Source organism: Ammodytes marinus, assembly GCF_949987685.1.
Source record: "Ammodytes marinus genome assembly, chromosome: 11".
In the NCBI taxonomy this organism is placed as follows: Eukaryota; Metazoa; Chordata; class Actinopteri; order Uranoscopiformes; family Ammodytidae; genus Ammodytes; species Ammodytes marinus.
This window is the reverse complement of record NC_137215.1, coordinates 9990885-10012208: the sequence shown is the minus strand read 5'-3', so window position 1 is coordinate 10012208 and position 21324 is coordinate 9990885. Positions and strand designations below refer to the sequence as shown.

The 21324-nt window shown below is 39.1% G+C and overlaps 1 protein-coding gene across 1 annotated transcript in view; it reads right to left on the bottom strand.

Annotated features, from left to right (window-relative positions):
- Positions 1-21324, bottom strand: part of rgs7a (regulator of G protein signaling 7a) — a gene marked incomplete at its 3' end in the record, with an annotated part of 46193 nt that overhangs the window by 8487 nt on the left and 16382 nt on the right. The window contains exons 2-4 of the mRNA XM_080037026.1: positions 13118-13214; positions 9265-9315; positions 208-314 (exon numbers count right to left, since the gene is read on the bottom strand). Coding sequence (XP_079893152.1) covers positions 208-314; positions 9265-9315; positions 13118-13214 — 255 coding nt within the window. The remainder of the gene's footprint in view (positions 1-207; positions 315-9264; positions 9316-13117; positions 13215-21324) is intronic.

Sequence of the window (21324 nt, the reverse complement as noted above, 5' to 3'; positions counted from 1 at the left end):
GTGCAACGGGATTTTTGTACTTTTATCTCGACAGCATGGAAGGAGCTTCAAATGTTTTATAGAGAAAGGACAATGCAGTATATTTCAAACCTAATTAAAGCCTTTATTTTCTATGGAATATACTACCTAAAATGAGTTGGCATATCACAAGATTCTGGACTCTTTAGAAACTCCAAATTAAAGCTTTTCTTCTTTCATTATTCTTACCTGAAACCTATAGAAAGTGCCATCATCTTTGAGGGTGAGGACATGATCTGAGATGGGGAAGAAGTAACCATGTGCAGCCATCAGAGTTCCTAGGTGAAGAGCCTCCACTGGAAGCAAGCACAGAGAAAAAAATCCATTTACAACTTGGTGTACTCCTGTTTCTTTCTCTCAGTTTAAGTTAAATTCATCTACTCAAATGCCATGCATATAGCATACGGCTATTCTGTGTGCAAGCCCAGCTGAATCAATCAACCTACTAGCACCTTTTAATCACACATTTCTTTATTTTAAGATTGGACTTTTGGCTTTTTTTATTAGACATTTTAGAGAGACAGAGGTGAAATGGGTCAGAGAGAGGAATGACATGCAGAGAACAACCACGGGTCGGTTTCGAACCTGTGGCCTGCTGCTTCTGAAGACTGAGCCTCTATGGGCGGGCGCTCTAACCACTACACCAAGAGCGTAGCATGATTATTATTAATAACTAATAACTAAATATTAAACATGTTATATTACATTTTATTTAATTCATACAAAACTGAAGATTAAAAAGTATATAAAATTACTGAAGTCATCTTTTAATGGTTGTTATGTGCCAGACTATTTCTTGCCATTACCTTCCTGGAGTATCTACTTGTTGCCTGCCAACGTATCAGAGTCAAATTGTTGTTTTTTCACTTCCATGTTGTCACGTTAAACAAATGAGACACATTATGTCAAATTGTGAACGTAAGAGGTTCAAAGGTGTTGCTGGTCGGCAGATTTTGAACAAACTCTAATGTATCCTCTCTTTGTAAACATTCTTCGTTCAGTTTATACGGAGGTACAGTATAAAAGGATACATCTGTTTGGAGTCTATCTTTTCATTAAAAGGAGATTTTCTCGTTATACTGCAATCAATAGTTCCTCATCACAGATCCTGAGCCAGCATGGGCTTTTATTATTCAGCTAATGAACTGTATTCCCCTTTCATTCCCCCCAGTATAAATTCACCCTTGCCACAATGAGTCCCAGGAACTAATACGTATAAGGAACTGCTGCTTTGATGGACTATATATATATATATATATATATATATATATATATATATATATATATATATATATATATATATATATATACACAGGTACATATATAATAGGCAGAGTCTTTGTTTCCAGCAAACAGCACAGCAGGAGGTCTAGCTGATTAGCCCTCCTTCGGCCATAGAAGGCGGGACTCATCAGTCAAATCACCACTGTTGTGCTTGGTAGGAGAGAAAACCTGCTTCCCTACAGCTCTCTACAGCAGCATTTAAAGCCATCAGATAACGAAAACATGTAATCATCATCAACTGTGAATCTTTTCTGCCACCAGTCATTTCCTGCTGTTCTCAACCTGTGACCCTGTCTGTCATGGCGTCCACATCCATTATTCATGTTTGGGATGAAGTGATGAAAATTCTCTGTTCATATTGTCTTTATTCCTTTGTCTGTTTTCTGCCATGCGATTTGCTTATTTACGGAATGTTTTGTGCAAAGCCCACGGGGAGGCTAGCATTAAACGGTGATCTGAACCCACTAAAAGCTGGTTAGCTAAAAGGATACAAAGGTTGAAACGATTGATGAGGACTAAATAAGCAGAGCTATGAATGCTATAACAGGAGATTACTTTGTGCATGCATAAAATATGCACACAGCCACACACACACACACACACACACACACACACACACACACACACACACACACGCACACAAACACACGTTCATATCCGGGTACATGTGATGGGGAGTTAATTATAGATTTTCTTTTTTCCTTTACCACTGAGAAGACTGTCAAAGCTTTAAGAGGTCAGGATGCTTACAGTATGTGTACTCTCACGTGTGTGTGTGTGTGTGTGTGTGTGTGTGTGTGTGTGTGTGTGTGTGTGTGTGTGTGTGTGTGTGTGTGTGTGTGTGTGTGTGTGTGTGTGTGTGTGTGTGTGTGTGTGTGTGTGTGTGTGTGTGTGTGTGTGTCTGTGTGTGTGTTACAGAGCAGGCTCCATTTATTAATAAATTATGACTCCTAATGACTCATAAATTATTTAAGCCTGTTTACTTATAAACACACCCCTTCTTCCTTATCCACTGTACTGTATCCACTCCCTATCCCTGCACCATGTATCCAAGTGTATCCACATTTTGGCTGTTATTAAATCAGAGGAAGAAAGAGCCGCTTATGTTGGAGAGCTACAGGGCACAGACTAGGCTTATGTTCAGCATCTGCATCTGTCCGTCAAGTACAGAGGATTTCCAGAAGACTGAGATTTACGCGAAGAAAATTATCTCATCCTTACACCTTTTTACGTATTATCTTTTCAAAATGTTCATCTCCTGCATCGTTATTTCAGACGGGATGAATATCAGATGAAAGTAAAGTCAGCAGCAAGGTACGAGAAAATGATACCCAGGCAGTTAGAACTAGCTGTCTCCTGTTCTTCAAACACATGACTGAGTGTCTCTGCATATGCTTTGCTCTCTCTCTCTCTCTCTCTCTCTCTCTCTCTCTCTCTCTCTCTCTCTCTCTCTCTCTCTCTCTCTCTGTCTCTCTCTCTCTCTCTCTCTCTCTCTGGTGTTGTTGAAGTGAAGCTGATGTTGAATATCATCCCCACACACAGTAGTAGTAGAGTACAAAAGTTTCCCTTGATTCTCCCCCCAAAAAACAAATCCTTCTGACACTGCACTGCGTATTTTCAACAAATTTAGGAAATCATCTAGCACAAGTTCAAGGATACATGCTACATGCAGCTCAGCAGCAAGTGCTTATTCAGTATCCACTACACATATTTAATTGTTTTGAGTGTAAAGAAGGTATCCAGTTGATGGTGTTAAAAACAAACACATCTATAAAATGTTAATTAAAAGAAGGCAAGGCAAGTTTATTTATATAACACAATTCAGACACAAGGCCACTCAAAGTGCTTTACAGAGGCAAGATTAGAATACATAAAACACATTATAAAACATTTAAAAGCGAATAAAAGAAGCAAATAAAATAAAAATTGCTGGTTAAAATGGAAACAAAAAAGTCTTCAGACTCGATTTAAAAGAACTGAGAGTTGCAGCAGACCTCACGTTTTCTGGGAGTTTGTTCCAGATTTTTGGTGCATAATAACTAAAAGCTGCTTCTCCTTGTTTAGTCCTAACTCTAGGGACTGTAAGTAGACCTGTCCCAGACGACCTAAGGGCTCTGGACGGTTCATAACGTATCAGCATATCAGTAATGTATTTTGGCCCTAAATCATTTAGTGCTTTATAAACCAACATCAGTATTTTGAAATAAATTCTTTGAGTGACAGGAAGCCAGTGTAAAGACCTCAGAACTGGGGTAATGTGATCCACTTGTTTGGTCCTAATGAGGACTCGAGCAGCAGCGTTCTGAATTAGCTGAAGCTGTCTGATAGATTTTTTTGGAAGGCCAGCAAGGACACTGTTACAGTAGTCAAGTCTACTAAAGATAAATGCATGAATACGTTTTTCTAAATCTTGCTGAGACAAAAGCCCTTTAATTCTTGATATGTTTTTCAGGTGGTAGTAGGCTGATTTATTAATTGATTTAATGTGTTTCTTGAAATTCAAGTCGGAGTCTACGATAACACCAAGATTTCTGGCTTGGGGTGTGGTTTCTAACATAACGGATGTAAGCTGTGCGCTGACTTTTAATTGTTCATCTTTGGCACCAAAGACAATTACTTCAGTTTTGTCGTTGTTTAATTGAAGGAAATTTTGGCACATCCAATCATTGATTTGTTCAATGCACTTACTCAGTGCCTGTATCGGACTGTAGTCTCCTGGTGATATGGTTATGTAAATTTGTGTGTCGTCTGCATAATTATGGTAGCATAATTTGTTCTTATTCATAATCTGAGCTAGTGGGAGCATGTAGATGTTAAACAGAAGAGGCCCAAGCATGGAACCTTGGGGGACTCCGCATTCAATATTTGTCTGCTCAGATGTGAAATTGCCTATTGACACATAGTAGTCTCTATCCTTTAAGTAGGATTCAAACCAGCTTAGTACAGTTCCAGAAAGTCCAACCCAGTTTGCTAGTCGATCTAGTAATATGCTGTGGTCAACTGTGTCAAAAGTGGCACTGAGATCCTAAAGAAGGATGATCTAAAGATTAAAGGTCACATATTATGCTAAATGCACTTTTTAAATGTGTTCCAACATATCCATGGGTCCACGGTGTGCCTAGAGACTGCCAAAATATTTTTTTAAATAACAATATTTCCTGTTCTCACTCTCCCCCTTTCTGAAACCCCCACCCCTCCCCCCCAATATACTCCAGTCAGAATTTTCCCCTTTTCTGACCTCACAAACTGGAAAGCCAGAAGCTTCCACTGTGCAGCCCACACCCCTATTTCTTATTGGTCCACGGCCCTGACAGACAGAGGGCGAGGCGTATCTGGCTTCGCTTCCGGACAGGGGGCGGGGGCAGCTCAAAGATTGTATATTTACGAGGGGAGCTGCAGCTCTTTTTAAAAAATAGGCCATTGTGAGATTAGCTGAACATCAGCATAGTACAATAAATTATCTGAAAGTTTTTTTCAGCAAACAATTAAAGAAAAACGTATTAGGGACCACTAAGACCATAAAATATGGTGTATAATAGTACCGAAAAGTGTATAATATGGGAGCTTTAAGATCAAAATTGTTTAACTGTTGCTTTCCTAGTGAGGGCCTAGAATGATCAGCTCCTGGTAGCATGGGAGCTTCTGGCTTCAATTGAGCATATTGAAGGCTTGTATATGCTATTTCATCTACAGTGGCTTGCAAAAGTAATAATACCCCTTGAAATGTTCTACATTTTGTCACGTTACAACAACATAGCCTACGTACATTTATTTTATTGGGATTTTATGTGATACACCAACACAAAGTGGTGCATCATTGTGAAGTGGAATGAAAATGAAACGCGGTTTTAATTTTTTTTTATAAATAAAAAACTGAAAAGTGTGGAGTGCAAAAGTATTCAGCCCCCTGAGTCAATGCTTTGTGGAACCACCTATTGCTGCCATTACAGCTGCAAATCTATTGGAGTATTTCTCTACCAGCTTTGCACATCTACACACTGATATTTATTGCCCATTCTTCTTTGCAAAATAGCTCGAACTACAGATTCATCCAATCTGATGCTGAATCTGAACCTTGAGCTATTTTTATTTATTTATTTATTTTTGAGCACCACTTTGTGTTGGTGTATAACATTAAATCCAAATAAAATAAATTTACATATGTGGTTGTAACGTGACAAAATGTGAAAAATTTCAAGGGGTATGAATGCTTTTGCAAGCCACTGTATATTGTTTAGACAAACCTGATGTTTATGTGTCAAAACTTATTTTAGCAATCCCAATCTTATTGACTTACAGGGATTTATATTAATAGGTAGATCAGAGGTCAGATAAAGCTGCAGACTAGTGCTGGAGATGATTGGGTTTTAACAACCGTCCTGGCTTCATTTAAATGATGATAAAGCAAAGCTGAATCATACTGTAAGCGATTCTGTGAGAGAAGCCGTCGGTAGTCCATTAACCTCTTTAAACTTGAGGCTGTTTTTGCTCAGTTTTCACTCTCTTCAATTATAGGCTTATCACAATGTGTCTTTGCTTTCCAAAAGTTTAAAACATTTTTAAAAAATGGTTTATTCTAATGGATTTTATTTTCTTATGAATATATATTGAACATTTCCCACTAAGGTGGTACTTTGGTTGATATAAACAGAAAGTATAAAGTTGGCATGAACTCCACCAGTTGGGACTGGACTACGCAAACCATATTCTCTAACCTTTATATTTACATTTTGATGAATGTGCTCCAGATGGTCATGCTGAATCACCCCTCAATTGGTCTCTCGAGGATAAATAAAAGTCAAATGAAAAATGAAATGAAAATTAGATAGATTGCTTTATAACTACAGACTGCAATCAACTTTTCAATCATCACTTTTCAAACTGCAGAAAAATTTTAAAAAATCAGTTGCTAAAAAGAGTGTGTTTTGTATGATTTCTTGGAGGATATCTGGACGTTTATCTGTGATTGGTGAGAAACATAGAAACCTATCTTCTTCCAATTAGTTAGATGTCTGACCTGCACAGTAATGCATGGTTTTGAATCAAGTCTGGGTCACCTTAAATGTGGTAAGCAGTTAATTGCGTGCCAGAAAAAAACTATTGGCTTTATAAAAACAATGAAGGATAATGAAAAGTCTGAATTGTAATGAAAGAATTAGGGCAAAGAGTTACACATACCTTTTTTTTCCCACTATAACTTTTCCTAAAAGACATTGAAAACTTTTGTGAATAACTTTGGAGGGAGGACTTTGTGTCGGCTAATCAACCGCATGCACCGAATGAAAATAAGATCGGAGACTTCAGAGGTTGCAAGAGAGTGATGCTAATGAGTTCACCGGGAGTGCGTCAGTATATTATCTGTGGCATCCATTTAGCAGGAAAACCTCTAAACCCCCAGTCAACTTTGATATAAGCTCTTCTGCCTTTACATAATAAGCATGCTGCTACCGTGCTGTGAGCCAAATTAATTGCATTTCACTGTGTTTGTCAGCCCCGCCAGGAGTTGCTCTGCTCTGAAGTCACTTAGTTTTCGAACAACACTCAGTTCACCGCTGCAGGGCAATTGACAGCAGGTCTTGTGTCTTCCCCCCTCAAAAAAGTGCACTACATAGATTTAAAAAAACAAAAAAAGTCAGTTTACATTGATGTTTTTTCAAAATGTAAAGGCCCTGGCAATTCAAATCCACTAAATCCATGTAACTATGTTATTTGGGGGGTAAACTGAATACTGATATGTGTATGAAAGACTTTAGGAATATCTATCAACCCCCTGCTGGAAATGCTTTTTTTGTTGCTTTTTTTAAAACAATATTGATAGAAAGGTATGAAAGAGCATTTTCAATAAAGCAGGTGGCTCATTATATAGATCTATAAAGTAAATTTTGTTTAAGGAAATTAATGCTTGACCCCAACAGAAATAAGCTAAAAGACCCAATTTAACACACCAGGCATAGTGACTTATTGTTTCTTATTTTTAGTTTTGAGGCATACTCGAGATGCCATGATACAGAACATTATTAATCACAGTTCTGTCTGAAGCTTGGGGGAAAAGGATACTCTCTTGGGCAAATGTCGATGTCTGAAACCTCTTCACACACAAAAAAAGAACAAAAACATTTTTCAACATGCCTGGGGGTGTTTTACCATGATCTAACTCCTTCCTAGTGCCGTGAAATTCACACTGATACTATACAAAGACAGCACCACACAAACACACACACACAAACACACACACACACATGTGCACAGATGAAAATCTAAACACACACAGGTGACCAACAAAGAAAAAGAAAGACAGATCCTTGCATGCAGATGAAACAACAACACACAAGGAACTGTGAGCTGATGAGTCAGCTAAGTATCACAACTATGAACTTGCTGCACAATACAGAGGCACAGAATGGAGCAGAAAAACAGTGGGATTCACACCCACACATATAAACACTCCAATATATCTAATGCCTACAGTTCACTAAATCTCAGAAAAGAGACTCACAATGTGAGTCTCTTTTCTGGTAAGCAGTGTCTCACATTGTTATTTACACCTCTTTATCCCCATCTTTAATGCAAGCAGGCAACCACTATGGACTTTTCATATGTATCACAGTTCAATCTGCCCACTTTTGAGTCATATTTATGTGCAATGAAATGCTAAACTAATGATCTGGCGACCCCCTCAAGACAGTGTAGTTCCACTTTATCACACAGGACCAAAACAAGAATAAAGAGACAGGGTAAAAAAAGGACTAATAAGAAGTATACTATAGCTCAAGGACACAATAAAGACATATCAAAGAAAATTGCAGAACTGTGGACTTTCACATGCTAACAGTACGCTACACATACGCTAGGCGCCATTGAGGAACATAGGTTTTTCTATCTTGTTAAGAAGTTGTGCAATATTTGATCAGTACTTGGCCCTCTAATCTTGCCCTGAAAACTACTTAAACGCTTGAAATGATAAAGTATAAACAACAAAGATATCCTACAATTAGGTCTTTGGATAAACATTGGTATTATTAAACCTCCTAAGGCCGGGCAATTATTTGACGTCCTTTGAGGGGGACATGAGTCTGAGACCTCTATACAATCTTTTTCAATGTGACTGCACTGCCAAAAGGATATCCTGGCACCCGTTACAGCCAATCCAATGAGTAGAGACACATTCTACGAGATTAGGCTATTAAAATGATGGCTTAGTCTTCAGATGCATTTGCCTTCATGTAAGTGGTTTTAAATGTTTGTGAAATAAAAAGAGATTCAAACAGACACACCATTACATTGTGTGAGTAATCAAATCCATTTTTCTTCTGGGTCACCTCCAGAGAGAGAGAGAATGAGTTGCGGTTGTTAACAGGAAGTATAATGTTGCCATGGAGTCAGTCAGTCAATTAGCTATGGGCTACAACTTGAGCTCCTCTTTTATTAGCCTATATATTTGTTTCACATTTTTGGCATGGTTACACCATTAATGTACCCCGAATGAACTATTAGCAGCTTGGAATGAGTATGGTGTTTGATGGAAATTGTGGCAATGGTGTGCCAGCTAAGTATTGTAAAGTACCTCAACCTGTGCCATATCCATCCAGCAGCTGACCCTGTTGTTAAAGTGGCCAAAGCCGTGTTTGAACTACAATAATTAACTTCCAGTTGACTTTAGAAGTGAGCAGCCTGTTTCTTACATCTCACAATGTATCTTTGCATCTCCAAGTATTGAAAACTTCTGTCATGGGGGCGCCCTTAGCTCAGTTGGTAGGGCGTCCCCCTCCCCCAGCAGCAGACCCGGGTTCGATTCCCGCCTGCGGTCGTTCTCTGCATGTCACCCCCCTCTCTGCCCCATTTCACCTCTGTCTCTCTGCACTATCAATAAAGCATAAAAATGCCCAAAAAATATTTGAAAAAATATTAAAAAATAAAAACTTCTGTCATATAGGCTACATCAATATCCATCAGCTCCTTTACCTTGATCTTCGATGTCCAGATTCTTGATCATCCACTGTACAATATCAGAACCTGAAATGAGAGAAAGCGCATTAATATTAATGTCAATATATATTCACAGTTTGATGAAACACCTTTCTGCAGATAGATGCAAATAAAAAGGGAAAACAATGAGACCCTTAACCCTTCCCACCTCCCCTCATCAACACACTGCTTACCTATTCATGCCACCTCATACCATGTGGGTGGGTAATAGGCCATCCATTACCAAGATTTATTTTCTGAAACTCTCTCCAAGCTCCGAGGCCATTAATATAAATGACCAGAGAGGTACACTGTCATAATGAAGCATCCTTTGTGTACAGTGACAACACAATCGGTCTTACTCAGTCACAGCGCTGATATTGCAGTTGGGATTGTTTAATTTAATAAGACAATGCATCAAGGGACATTTCCAACTGTCAGAAAAAAATAAAAAAACTGAGATGTAAGCAAGTCCCAATACGGTCCAGAAGAAAGGAGAGGAGAACAGGAGAAATAGATGAAGGTAAAACTGAAAGGGCAAGACCGTGTAATTATATGATTTTTTAAAAGCAGATATGCAATCCTAAAATAATTTTTGAGTAAAGGACTACAGATTACATGCCTAGAAAGGGACATCAACATTTGTATACAGTGGGTGCCATTTAAAATTCATCTTCTCCATCTGAGAATGCAACTGAATAATTTTCACATCTCAGAGAAAAACATCAACTCATCCTATACCCCCCTGGGCGTTTTCACACTCCGCCATGACATTTGACTTTGACACTTTGACTAAATATATATTTTCTGAGTTATTATTACTGCCTGTCATGCTGACAGTCAGAGGTATGTCGAGGAGACGAGAGCCTCAGGAGGCAGAAAAAAAGGTGTGAAATGGAGACACGAGGGAATTCATACAGTGAGAGAGTCTGTCCCTTAAGACGCCTCTCTGTCCATCAAGCTTTCTGTGTTTTTCTCTCTCTTTCCCATTTCACTCTCACTGCACCTCCTTGCTTTTCTGTGCCCCCATAACCAGAGATTTTCATTGGATTAACATCATTAATACAACTCCATTTTCTCACCATGTAAGTCGACCCCTTTTCTATGCGAGAGCTTAAATGAGATGTGTAAGGTAATCCTCTAACAAGGCTGTTCTCCCGATTGATTAATATCGTGTACATGGAAATGTCTGTGTGTTTGTGTTTGTGTGTGTGTGTGTGTGTGTGTGTGCGTGTGCGTGTGCGTGTGTGTGTGTGTGTGTGTGTGTGTGTGTGTGTGTGTGTGTGTGTCTGGAGCAAAGAGTAACAGGACACAGAATAGGGCAACATGCACAGCTGAAAATTAATACTAAGTGAAATTATAGATATGATGTATGATTTTTTTTTAAATACTAGAATATTTAGAAGTTGCACCATACTAGTAGAACCATATGCATAAACATGTCAGATATTGCACACACAAAACAGCATTAAGCTATCAGTGAGAAAAATGAAAAAATTAAGGAGAAGGACAGTATGTACATTTTTTTTAAATAAATACACACACATATACTATGGGCAGTAGTAGTATACAAATACAAGTATCTGTTTTTGGTTTATGCACCACAATATGTGGCAGTCAAATACAAGCTCACTCAATTTGAGCATCTGTGTGAGGAGAAGTTTTATTAGGTTTAAGATAAACAAAGGAAAAGAGTACAACTCAATGCTGCAATTATTATTCTGAAAAACTCTGAGTATGTACTCTCAAGACACCAGTTCTGTCAGCAGTACAGTCTTATGAAAGCAAGTGCTGTAACTGTAACAAGTGCACAAATTGACAAGTCGAAAAAATCAATTTATATGATTAAAAATGGAAGGTACAAGTGGTGCAGAGGAAAAACACACTGCAGCAACACGGGTTACATTCCCAGGCCTTTGTGCTCACAGCTTGGCCGAGTGCCCCATTCAACACAAGTGGCAGTGTTCACAGAGGGGGAGCTACAGACGGACTGCATCTTTGTTGGAACCTTAGAAACCGCCAGGGCTGAAGTGGGAGCTTTACAGTCTGGAAGGAAAATTCAGTCCTGATCCATTTTTACAACATTGCACATTGACACTCCCACAATGATGCTATCATGACACATTTTAACTAAAATATATTGTAATGCTTATGATTATGATATAGTTTTAAGACAAGAGGGTGAAGTATAACTATAGCGCTGTAGTTAGTTAGATATATATATATGTATATTTCTACTGCACAGATTTAGAATGAGTGGACTTTAGCTAGCTGTATATGACCGGACGGAGCAGACGGAACAGGGGAGCTAATGTTGCATCAAATAGGAAACAGACAAAAAAGCAATGTGCATCAGCTGTCCTCCATTGTTGTTCCTCTAATGTCACTAATAAAGCTAAAGTTGTACATTTAAATCTATGTGTGTCTGTGTTCATATGTCGGTGTTGATTTCTAACCTTTTTTTTTAATCAGTGCCCTATCTTAGACACCCATGTCAAAAGAGGCTGGACATGTGACTGGTAAGTGACAGGCCCAGCGTGTGCTCGCTGGGCACTGATGGTGACCAGTGGTGGTTCTGGCATTGTTGATGCCCAGAGGCAAAGTCGGGCAACAAAAAAAAAAGCTTGTGTTCCCAATTTACAGGAACAAGCAAACACTGGAAAAACTGAGAATTACATTAAGGGGGTTTGGATTTTTCATCAGTAGAATGTTATAACCTGTTTCATAAGAATTGTGTTTCTTAATCTGTAGCTGTAAGGCTTTCACTTCTAGGAGCTGATATGGGTTTTTAATTTCATATGGAAATACTTAATATTTATGCTTATATTATATTAAAATAAAGTTTTTTTTCTATTTAATGTGAGCTAGGAATAACTGTGATGAAGGCCTCTTAGATTTTTAATGCAGTGTTTAACTGTACTAATCACTTACGGAGTATCACTCCAGAATGGATTCTTATCTATTGGGTTGGACAGCTCAAACAATCCAATAAGGCCTTCTTGACATTTTGGCAGTGCTGGTTAGAATGCAAAACGGACAGCCCTCTAAATACTCTCAGTGTTCTTCTTGGCAAGAAGAGAGTATTACGCGTGTACTTCAACTATCTTTGGAAAGCAGGAAAAAGTGCCCTAAATCTGCCTTGCATTGCATTGCTTATACAGTATGTGTCAATGTTTTTTTGTTGTTGCTGGTGGTCTAACCATGTTGTGATCGTATGGTTAGCGTCTATCAAATCGCAAGAATCTCAGCTTTACAACAAATGTGTTGTATAAATGCCCAATTAAATAAAACATTTGTGTACACAGCTAGTTGTGTAAACAGCCTGATGGCCCGCAGGCACCTTATCTGATTAATTGATGAAATAATTGGTAGGATACTCGCAAACTAAAATGATCAGTTGCTGCAGCCAGCAACAGACTCACCTCTGACTCCCCATACACACACACCTATGCCCAGATGGAGTAGCAATTACTCATCCTCACTATCGTCTGCTCACACATTCGCTTGCTTCTGCACATCAACCTAGAAATTAAACTGTAAAGGCTGACTTCAGGTTAACTCCCATACGACACAGTGCTCCGTGCGTGCCGGCCAGTTCAGGACCATGACTTGTTTACATTGGAGTCTAATATTGGCCACATTTATAAAAAAAAGTAAATAAATTAAAAAAAAAAGTCAAATGTGAAGTAATAGATAATGAAAATCTGATCTGAGTGATCAATTACAATTGAGCACTTGCTAAGGCTTGCAGTGTGAACATAGCTTTAGTGGATGGGAGCTAAATGGAGAAGAGAAGAAAATAAAAGAGCACATCAACCAAAACAGAACAGTGAAGAGATAAGAACCTTACCTGAAAAAACACTTGGGATCTTGGATAGGAAACTTTTCACTGTTCGGATGGGGATGCCATTTTTCTCATCCTGCATACGTGCTATAACCTCCTCCATCTGGACAACAAAGGGAGAGTGGGAGAGAAGAGGGATAGAGAGTGAGCACTTTTCTTGGACTTTTCTTATTAGGTGAGCAACACAGAAAGAAAGAAAAAGAGTTCAACAGGTTCATAAAAACAGGTGTCTGTGTGATAATAGCCATGTCTCCTGGGGAAAGAGAGCGAGGCGAGGCAGTGGGTGACTAACAACCACTGCTGTCAGATATCTGCCTCTCCTTTGACAGATCTCTTTAATTTTTTTCATTTGTCACATAAAACTGCCACTAAGCTGCACTTATGAAATTCTGCAACAGCTATTGAATTTTGAGAGTCTAGCAATGACATTTTAACCACCACAGCATATTTGTGTACCATGTAAAGTCACGCATGCGAACTTACCAAACCAGACGACAACAATGTATAATGTCCCTCAATTGATATTTCAGATACAAGTGTTTTGTGTTAACTGCATTAACTTAGTTTCACATATTTGGACCGAAAGCTGCAATGTGGAATAGCATGCATAGAGGCACACAGGGAAACACACAAACATTTGCAGACGTCACTAATGCACTTGGGGTTGTCCCAAGGGCCTGGCAGGGAAACACAAGGTAGCAATCTTTCCAAGAACACACAGAAGGGTGCAAAGCGGAGTGTCAGAGCATGGGCCAGATTTGCAGACCGGAATCAGATGACAAGATAATTTCCCAAACTCCTCAGACAGTGTAAAGATATACACATGGAATTATGGATCAGTGGTCTGGTAATACTGATAGGCACTACACCAACAAACACACACTAGCAAAGACACAAAACGTGTTGCTTTACATGTGTCCACCTGTAAAAGCTGTTTCTGTACCAAGAAGTGTTCATTGGGGATGGGTCAGATTTAACAGAGAAAAAAACACAACCAGATGAGGGTTATTTATCGAAGACCAATTAGGCAGTTATGGGCATGAGGTTGTGTGTTGTTTTGTTGTTACAGTGTCTGCATTGAAAAATGAAATGACAGGGCCACAGTTTAATTACCATCATTAAAGCCTGTGTGCTAATAGGTATAATATTAATAGGTAGAAATGTGTTTTCAATGTTACAGTGCAGAAAGCATTCCACCCATGATGTAAAAAGAGTATGGATTCATTGCTTGAATAGTATTTAATGTGGGCTTTTTTCTTCAACTAGACAACCTGTGTCTATAAAGAGAAAATCAAAAAAGTATGCTCAAGTTAAAAGTAGCATAATTGATGATAGAGGACAAGCTGCCAACATGTATTTTGAATATGCAGATGAAAATAAAAGCATCTTAGACTTTGTTAAGATTTATTACGGTGGAGAACTTTTATGACATGCATCACTAAACATTCAATTCAACACAAGTTGCTATTTTTTTAAGTAGAACATTTAGCTGAATATCGTTCATATGTTTTACCCCATAAACAATATACCAAACAGAGAACATGTAAACAGAAACCAAATGGGAACCCAAAAAAGATCCATGGGTAACACCATATGACAGAACCAATCAAGAGCCGAATCTTTAATAAAAATTCAAATCCGCCAGTCAGTCTTCTGCCAGATTAAGTCAAACACTGAGCACAGATCAAGGTAGATTAAAGATAACTATCATCTAAGAAGACATATTGAATTTCGCTGCGTTGGTGGTCGTTTGGGTTCAAAATGTGTCCTTTTTCTATCTGCTTACTCCTAGCTTTAAACCAATTGTAACTTATTGTGTGGTGTCGACGTGTTGTGACTGCGACTGTGACTGTGTTATGTTGTTCTCACAGGTCTGACTTCATGGAATTAAATGTGTTGCATGCGTCAAATCCTTTTGTTGTTCTTAACCATGTCTCTCTAAATGAATCTTTGATTGTGTTTGGCACATCCTCGCTGAATCATTGTGTCTCATAACACCAACCTTCTCTCTGTCTCCATGTCTCACCATCTTTCTCCTAGAGTTGAGCGGGTACAGAGCAAACGAGGACAACAGCAACCATGATCGATACTTCACACACATACTCTCTCACTCACTCCTATCTCTGCAAAGCCCTCAGCGCCTACACATGGTGAAATGCCACCAGCGTGAATATGCAGGATCTAATGCTCTTGAAGTCGGGATGCTCTCTGGCTTCACGTTGCGATGAAAAGAGAGGAATGTCGTTTCCCGTGAGAGAGAGAGAGAGATAAAGAGAGAGATAGTTAGAATAAATCTCTCTCTCTCTCCCTCTCTCTCTCTCTCCGCCCCCCACCCATCAACCCACCCAGATCTGTTTGACTGTGTCTCTGCAGCCTCTTAACAGATAAGAGTGAGAGTTTTGGCTGCACACTGTGAATCATTGAATAATGATGGCACAGGACTCTGTACATATGAAATGACTAACAAAAGCTCCGGATAGAAGTGCATACTGAGCTCCGGCACACTGCTTCAAGCACTTCAAAGACTATCACTGAGGGCACTCGGGGTGTGATCAGAATGTTCATAAGCACCATTTGGAGCCACAAAAGAAAAAAACATTTTAAAACTGGGTTTTAAATCAATGTTGGCCTCTTGATTCCCTTGTTTCGCCGCTTTTAAGTGCCCCATAAGTCCCTTATTTGACAGGCTCTTTCTAAGAAAAGCGAGGTGATAAAAGGCTCAGTGTTAGAAAGGTTCTATCTTGAGCATATATCGGGAGTGAGGGAGGATTTGTTTTTTTTAGCCATTTGATTGTATCTCCCGAGATAGCTCATTTAGAAGTGACCTTTATTTGTTCCTCCAACAAGGAAAGAGACTGGAAAAGAGCTATTGTCATCACAGTCATTTCTAAGAGCTGTTCTTAGAAATGTTATTTCAATGACTACAGTGTGTATATTGATTGAGTGGAGAATAACACCCTTGTACTAACTTAGGCAGGTGAATGGACTTCTTAAAGAAACATGTCAAAGAAGTGTTGTCAACTACTTTGACCTTGACAACTGAATTAATTTAATTTGTTTAATTTTTCCTTCATTTATCCTCGAAAGATCAATTGAGGGTGACCCTCATTTACAATGATGTTGAGTAAATTGAATTGAATTGACCTGCTATGCACAAGTCACAGAGAATTCATTTTTTGAATAGGCTGCAGAACTTACATGTTGCTACGTATAACAAATACTGCTGTTCGTCTCTATAGTTGTCCTAGATGTAAGTGACGGAAAGAAATCCATAATACTTGATGAGCTCAGCATTGTTGATTAGATCATCATTACCTGCATAGACATTGAATCCTTCAAGACATAGTTGTGTTCATTGATATGAAGGACCCGTCAAGAATACATTTCTGACAAAGGAGAAACTCGAGATTACGTCAACTAACAGAATAAGACGAACAAATGCATGCACTTGTTCAGTTGACATACTGCTGACCTCATCCCCAATTATAATTTCTTACAAATTTGTCTTCCCTCCTTCAATCTATCAAATTGAACTTCGCCTGTCATTCAACTGGAAACTCGCGTAGAATTAATTCCACTTACTGTTTGTCTGTGCGGAAGAAAAAAAAACCTCAGTGACTACAGTATATGCTGCTAAGCAAATTAAAAGCTCTCCTTTTCTTCCTTTTCTCCGCCCCCATCTCGCTTTTTGGTCACGTTTTACTGCACTAGGTTGGATGAAAGTTACTGCATCAGATATACAGAGAGAATAGTATTACCTTGACATTGCTATCTGAGGACGTGCGAGTGAGGGAGTGAGTGAGTGTGTCTACATGATCATGATCACACAGATATGCACTTGCACGCAGGAATACACACACACACACACACACACACACACACACACACACACACAGCACAGCTATTCCTGTTATTACATGACGCACAAAAATCAGAAATTATCAGTTACATAGCAAGCAGAGCATTTGTACTCTGCTGCCAGAATTCAGAGATGCACGCACACACACACACACACACACACACACACACACAAACACACATTTTGAAAGATTACTAACCCAGAAGGTGAGGATTAATACATTTTTTAAAAGCGCAACATCAAAATATGTGACTCCAAGCTCAAGGCTGGCTGCGTAAGGCGGTGTGCGAGAGCCCCTTGAATAGAACCTGCGACTATGTAGCATGACAGCTCGACTAGATAATAAAAGTCTTTGCATTTGCTTGATCTCATTTCCGTCTGAAATGCAGTGCTTGCCTGGCTCTGTGAATGAGACACAACCTGTGGTGAAGGCTGAGAAATAGTCTTTCACATTTGGTTTGCCCTCAAAAACCAGCAGTGGTTCAGAAAAATAAACACGCACTCCAGATTCAAGGTCAACCGCTTCTAATAGGATCGATATCACAACAACAAAAACAACTAAATGGTCTACGCACTACAGCTGCATTAAAGCATGCGACGTGCTATGTTACCACAAATAAATCACACGTCTCTTCTAGACAGGCTGGCACATTTGCATATGGAGCAAATCCAAAAACACAATGTTCTCCCTGCCATACTTTGGGGAATAAGGGTAGGACGTGATACAGGCAAAGCATACTGTTCTTAATTGTTCAAAGAACTGCACTCCCCGTTTGATGGTTACATACGTATTAAGTGCTCATATAATTTTTTTAAGGTTCCGGCCTGTCTAGAACTTCTATATCTGTAAACAATGTTGACATGATGCTCTTCCATCCCCAGTGGTGACCTACATACATTTTGAAGGGGAGAAATCTCAGCTCTTAATGATCCCACACAGCTTTTTCAACCCACCCTCATTAGATTACTCCTTCTTATATAAGCTCTGTTTCACCTGTAATGACTTTCTTTCTTGACTCAAACATACGCTGCCAAGTAATTGATAAATGCATTCTTTTCCTAGCCCCCACTCAGGAATGCAGAGATCAATTGCTGCTTGTATACCAAACCCAATGAGAATATGCTGACCAAAGTCATCCAATAATGGCCTTTGTTGGACGAGAGCACACGGGGCATTATGGAGCTTTTATATTCACCACACATCGTTTTCTTAATCAATCACATACAGTAGAACAGTAACAAAACATGTTAAATAGCTTTTAGAACACAGATAAATGAAACCCTTCAATATTAAAGTGAAAATATAATAAATATATTAAAAAAAGAGAGTAAAAGACTAATTGTATCATTACCGTGTAACAGTAGATCTGAAGTATGCCTCACATCCGCATATATCACGTCAAAAATCAATCAGTGATATTGCTAAAAGCCTGCATAACTTAATGGGCTTCATGGTCTTATCTACAGGGTACACTTCTGTAAATGACATCCAGGCTCAAATATACCAATCAATAAAAAGAATCCTAATGATCAAAATGCATATTTTGCTATACATTATGTTAATATTGTTGTCTTGTCATCACTGAGAAAATTTAAATCCATAAGGAAGGAGGGACAAAAAGCAGAGATAGAAAAAAATTATTGTGAAACTATTTTGCAACAATTAGGCCAAACATTTCAAATTAAAATGCAATGCAATTTTAATCCAGTTCAAATAGTGAACGTGAAAGCCAACCCATGCGCCAGTTTTCCTGTCATTTAAAAAGTAATTTAGCACATGTCATAAGAGCACCTGGACAACAAACAGATGAAATCTGTGTGAGTGACTAAGAAAAGTCAGATACAATTATAAACATGGTAGCTCAACTAACTTAAAAAAATTATCAAAAACTGTGCAACGTTGGACACTGCAGCTATATTCAACACTCCACCACTGGGGACATTCAAAATAAAACGACCCTACAAAAACGTGAGGAGGTTATTGAGCTCATGCTGACAAGGTTGTTGAATAGATGCCATGAATCTTAAGTCTCCGAGTTACCACAGCAACACAGTCTGTGACCACTATCGCAAGGACATATTTGGCAGCGTGCCATCCCTCATTCATAAGAGAGAAAGAAGAAAATCTAGTTGTGAGGTAGGGGGGGGGGGGGGGATATTGCATTTCATAGACAAAATCTATGAAAGATGCATTTTGTCTATAGGGGATAGGAGAAAAGAGGGAAGGCATTTTTGTTTCCTGTTCCTTTTTCCTTTGTTCCCACCACATGTGGTTACCTTAAGTCTACTTTGCCGATTCATGCCTTTGCCTCGGGATATTTCCAGGTCCTTCCTGCTGTATGCGTAAAAAGTTAGGTCTGTATTTTCATCCTGCTGTGTTTGTGTTGGTTATTCTGAGGTAAACTGTTGCCAACGTATTAATGTGGCTGCAACCAACATTCATTTGTATTATTGAGTAATCTGTCAATTTCTTTTTCGTTTATTCGATCGATTGTTTGGTCTAAATGTCAGATGGCCACAATTTCCTACGGATCAAGGTAACATTATATACTGTATATAACATATTTGCTGGAGAAATGACTCAATCATTAATTAATCATCTGTTAGAATAGTGGGGATCTGTGTGCGCAATTTCCTGAAGATTGATTTGATTTGAACTCATTGCCCACAGCCATAGAGGTACTAGATATTATATTAATGAGATTCAAGATTATTGCCAGGTTTATTGACAGAGTACAAGTACAGAGAGAAATGCAGTCTACTACTTTCTGTACTGCTTGCTAGATGCTTAAAGCGGCTACGAGTAACATTTAAATATCTTTTAAACAGCCTCATGTTTCCTCTGATAATCATAAATTACCTTTAACAGCAAACGAGACCATCAGTGCAAAGAAAGACATTTTTAAATAGTTTTTATTACTGCTTTTGGTCTGGTCGCACACCCAGTCCGATTTTCGGTTCGCTCGTGCAGGCTCTATGGTCACATATCCGTATTGGTCACAGATTTCAGTGTGGCGCAGCAACGTGAATTGAGAAGCCTATCCCTCCAGGTGAGGGAAGGGGAGCGGGAGCCTTGTTTGAGACAGTTATTTGTCGTCATAATGACTGATAACGGGGCTGAACCATCAAAGAAAAAATGCAATGAAGAAAAGCTAAAAGGGAGAGTGATATAGGCTACGGGAGGGACCAGGGCGTTGCCAAGCAACGTGTATACAATTTCACGAGAGCGAAACTAGACTGCAGTGTTTACTCCTAAATGAATGAGCGGCTGCTACTAACACAAAGTTTGCTTTGCTTCACCATCATCAGATAACCATTATCTGAAATAGTCATTATTTACAACAACATAAACACATTACCTCATCGTGATCCATACTAACTGCCGTCTCTCGTTCATTCGCTTTCTGTGAGGAGTCGGACACGTAATCTTTCAGCTCCGTGAGAGAGAGAGTAGTTAGGTGACACTGCTGCAACAACTCATTGCAATCAGGTGTGTGTGGCAGTGACTGGCATTAGTTGATGCAGTGTCAAAACCACTCTCACGGAGCCGAAAAGAGTCCTCACACTTTCAACACACGGACATGCACTATATTGCTCCCTTCTCAGTTCACACTCGCGCGCCTGGCACGCGCTAGGAAACAGCTTTGCGACAGCGGGCGTCGTAAAAATACTACCGCTTTTGTCCAAAGGGGACGCCAACGTGCCATGTTACTCGTAGTGGCTTTAAGTGTGTCTAATGTACTGTATATAAATGTTTTTATATTGTTCTATATAAGATGAAAAGTAGGTATAAATACGATACCTGCAGTGTGAAGAGTGCATGAACTGAACGTTAAGCATAAAAAAATGCAGGGTTATATAGTGGAAAATGATTAAATTATGATGAGAGAAAACCAAGAAGCAAACCCTTCCTCTTAGCCTCGGCAACAGATGATCATGCTCCGTTTGCTTTGCTCATCTTTATTCCTATAAGACCTACCCTGATTTACAATACATCATTTTTCAAATGGATCTCTCTTCCCCCTGGAGATTCTTCCTACTTATGGCTGCCTATTTAGCATTTTCATTGTCTATCTTGGACCTCTCATCTAACCCCTTCATTTCTCATATTCAAAGGCTCAGGATTGGGAGTGGACACCAGTCCGTTTCACAGCAGGCATCATAGAACATAGGGAACAGATGCCCAGGTGACAAAACCACCTGAAGTGTGTGCAATTACTTCTTCCACATCGAAGGTTTGTGTCTATGTGCTGTGTGGCAGATTCTGCATACCAGGGATTAGCCATTTTACAGCTGAAGTTCAGTGGGGGATAAGCCTTGCTTTCAGTTGCATTCATCAATACATTTCCATCTC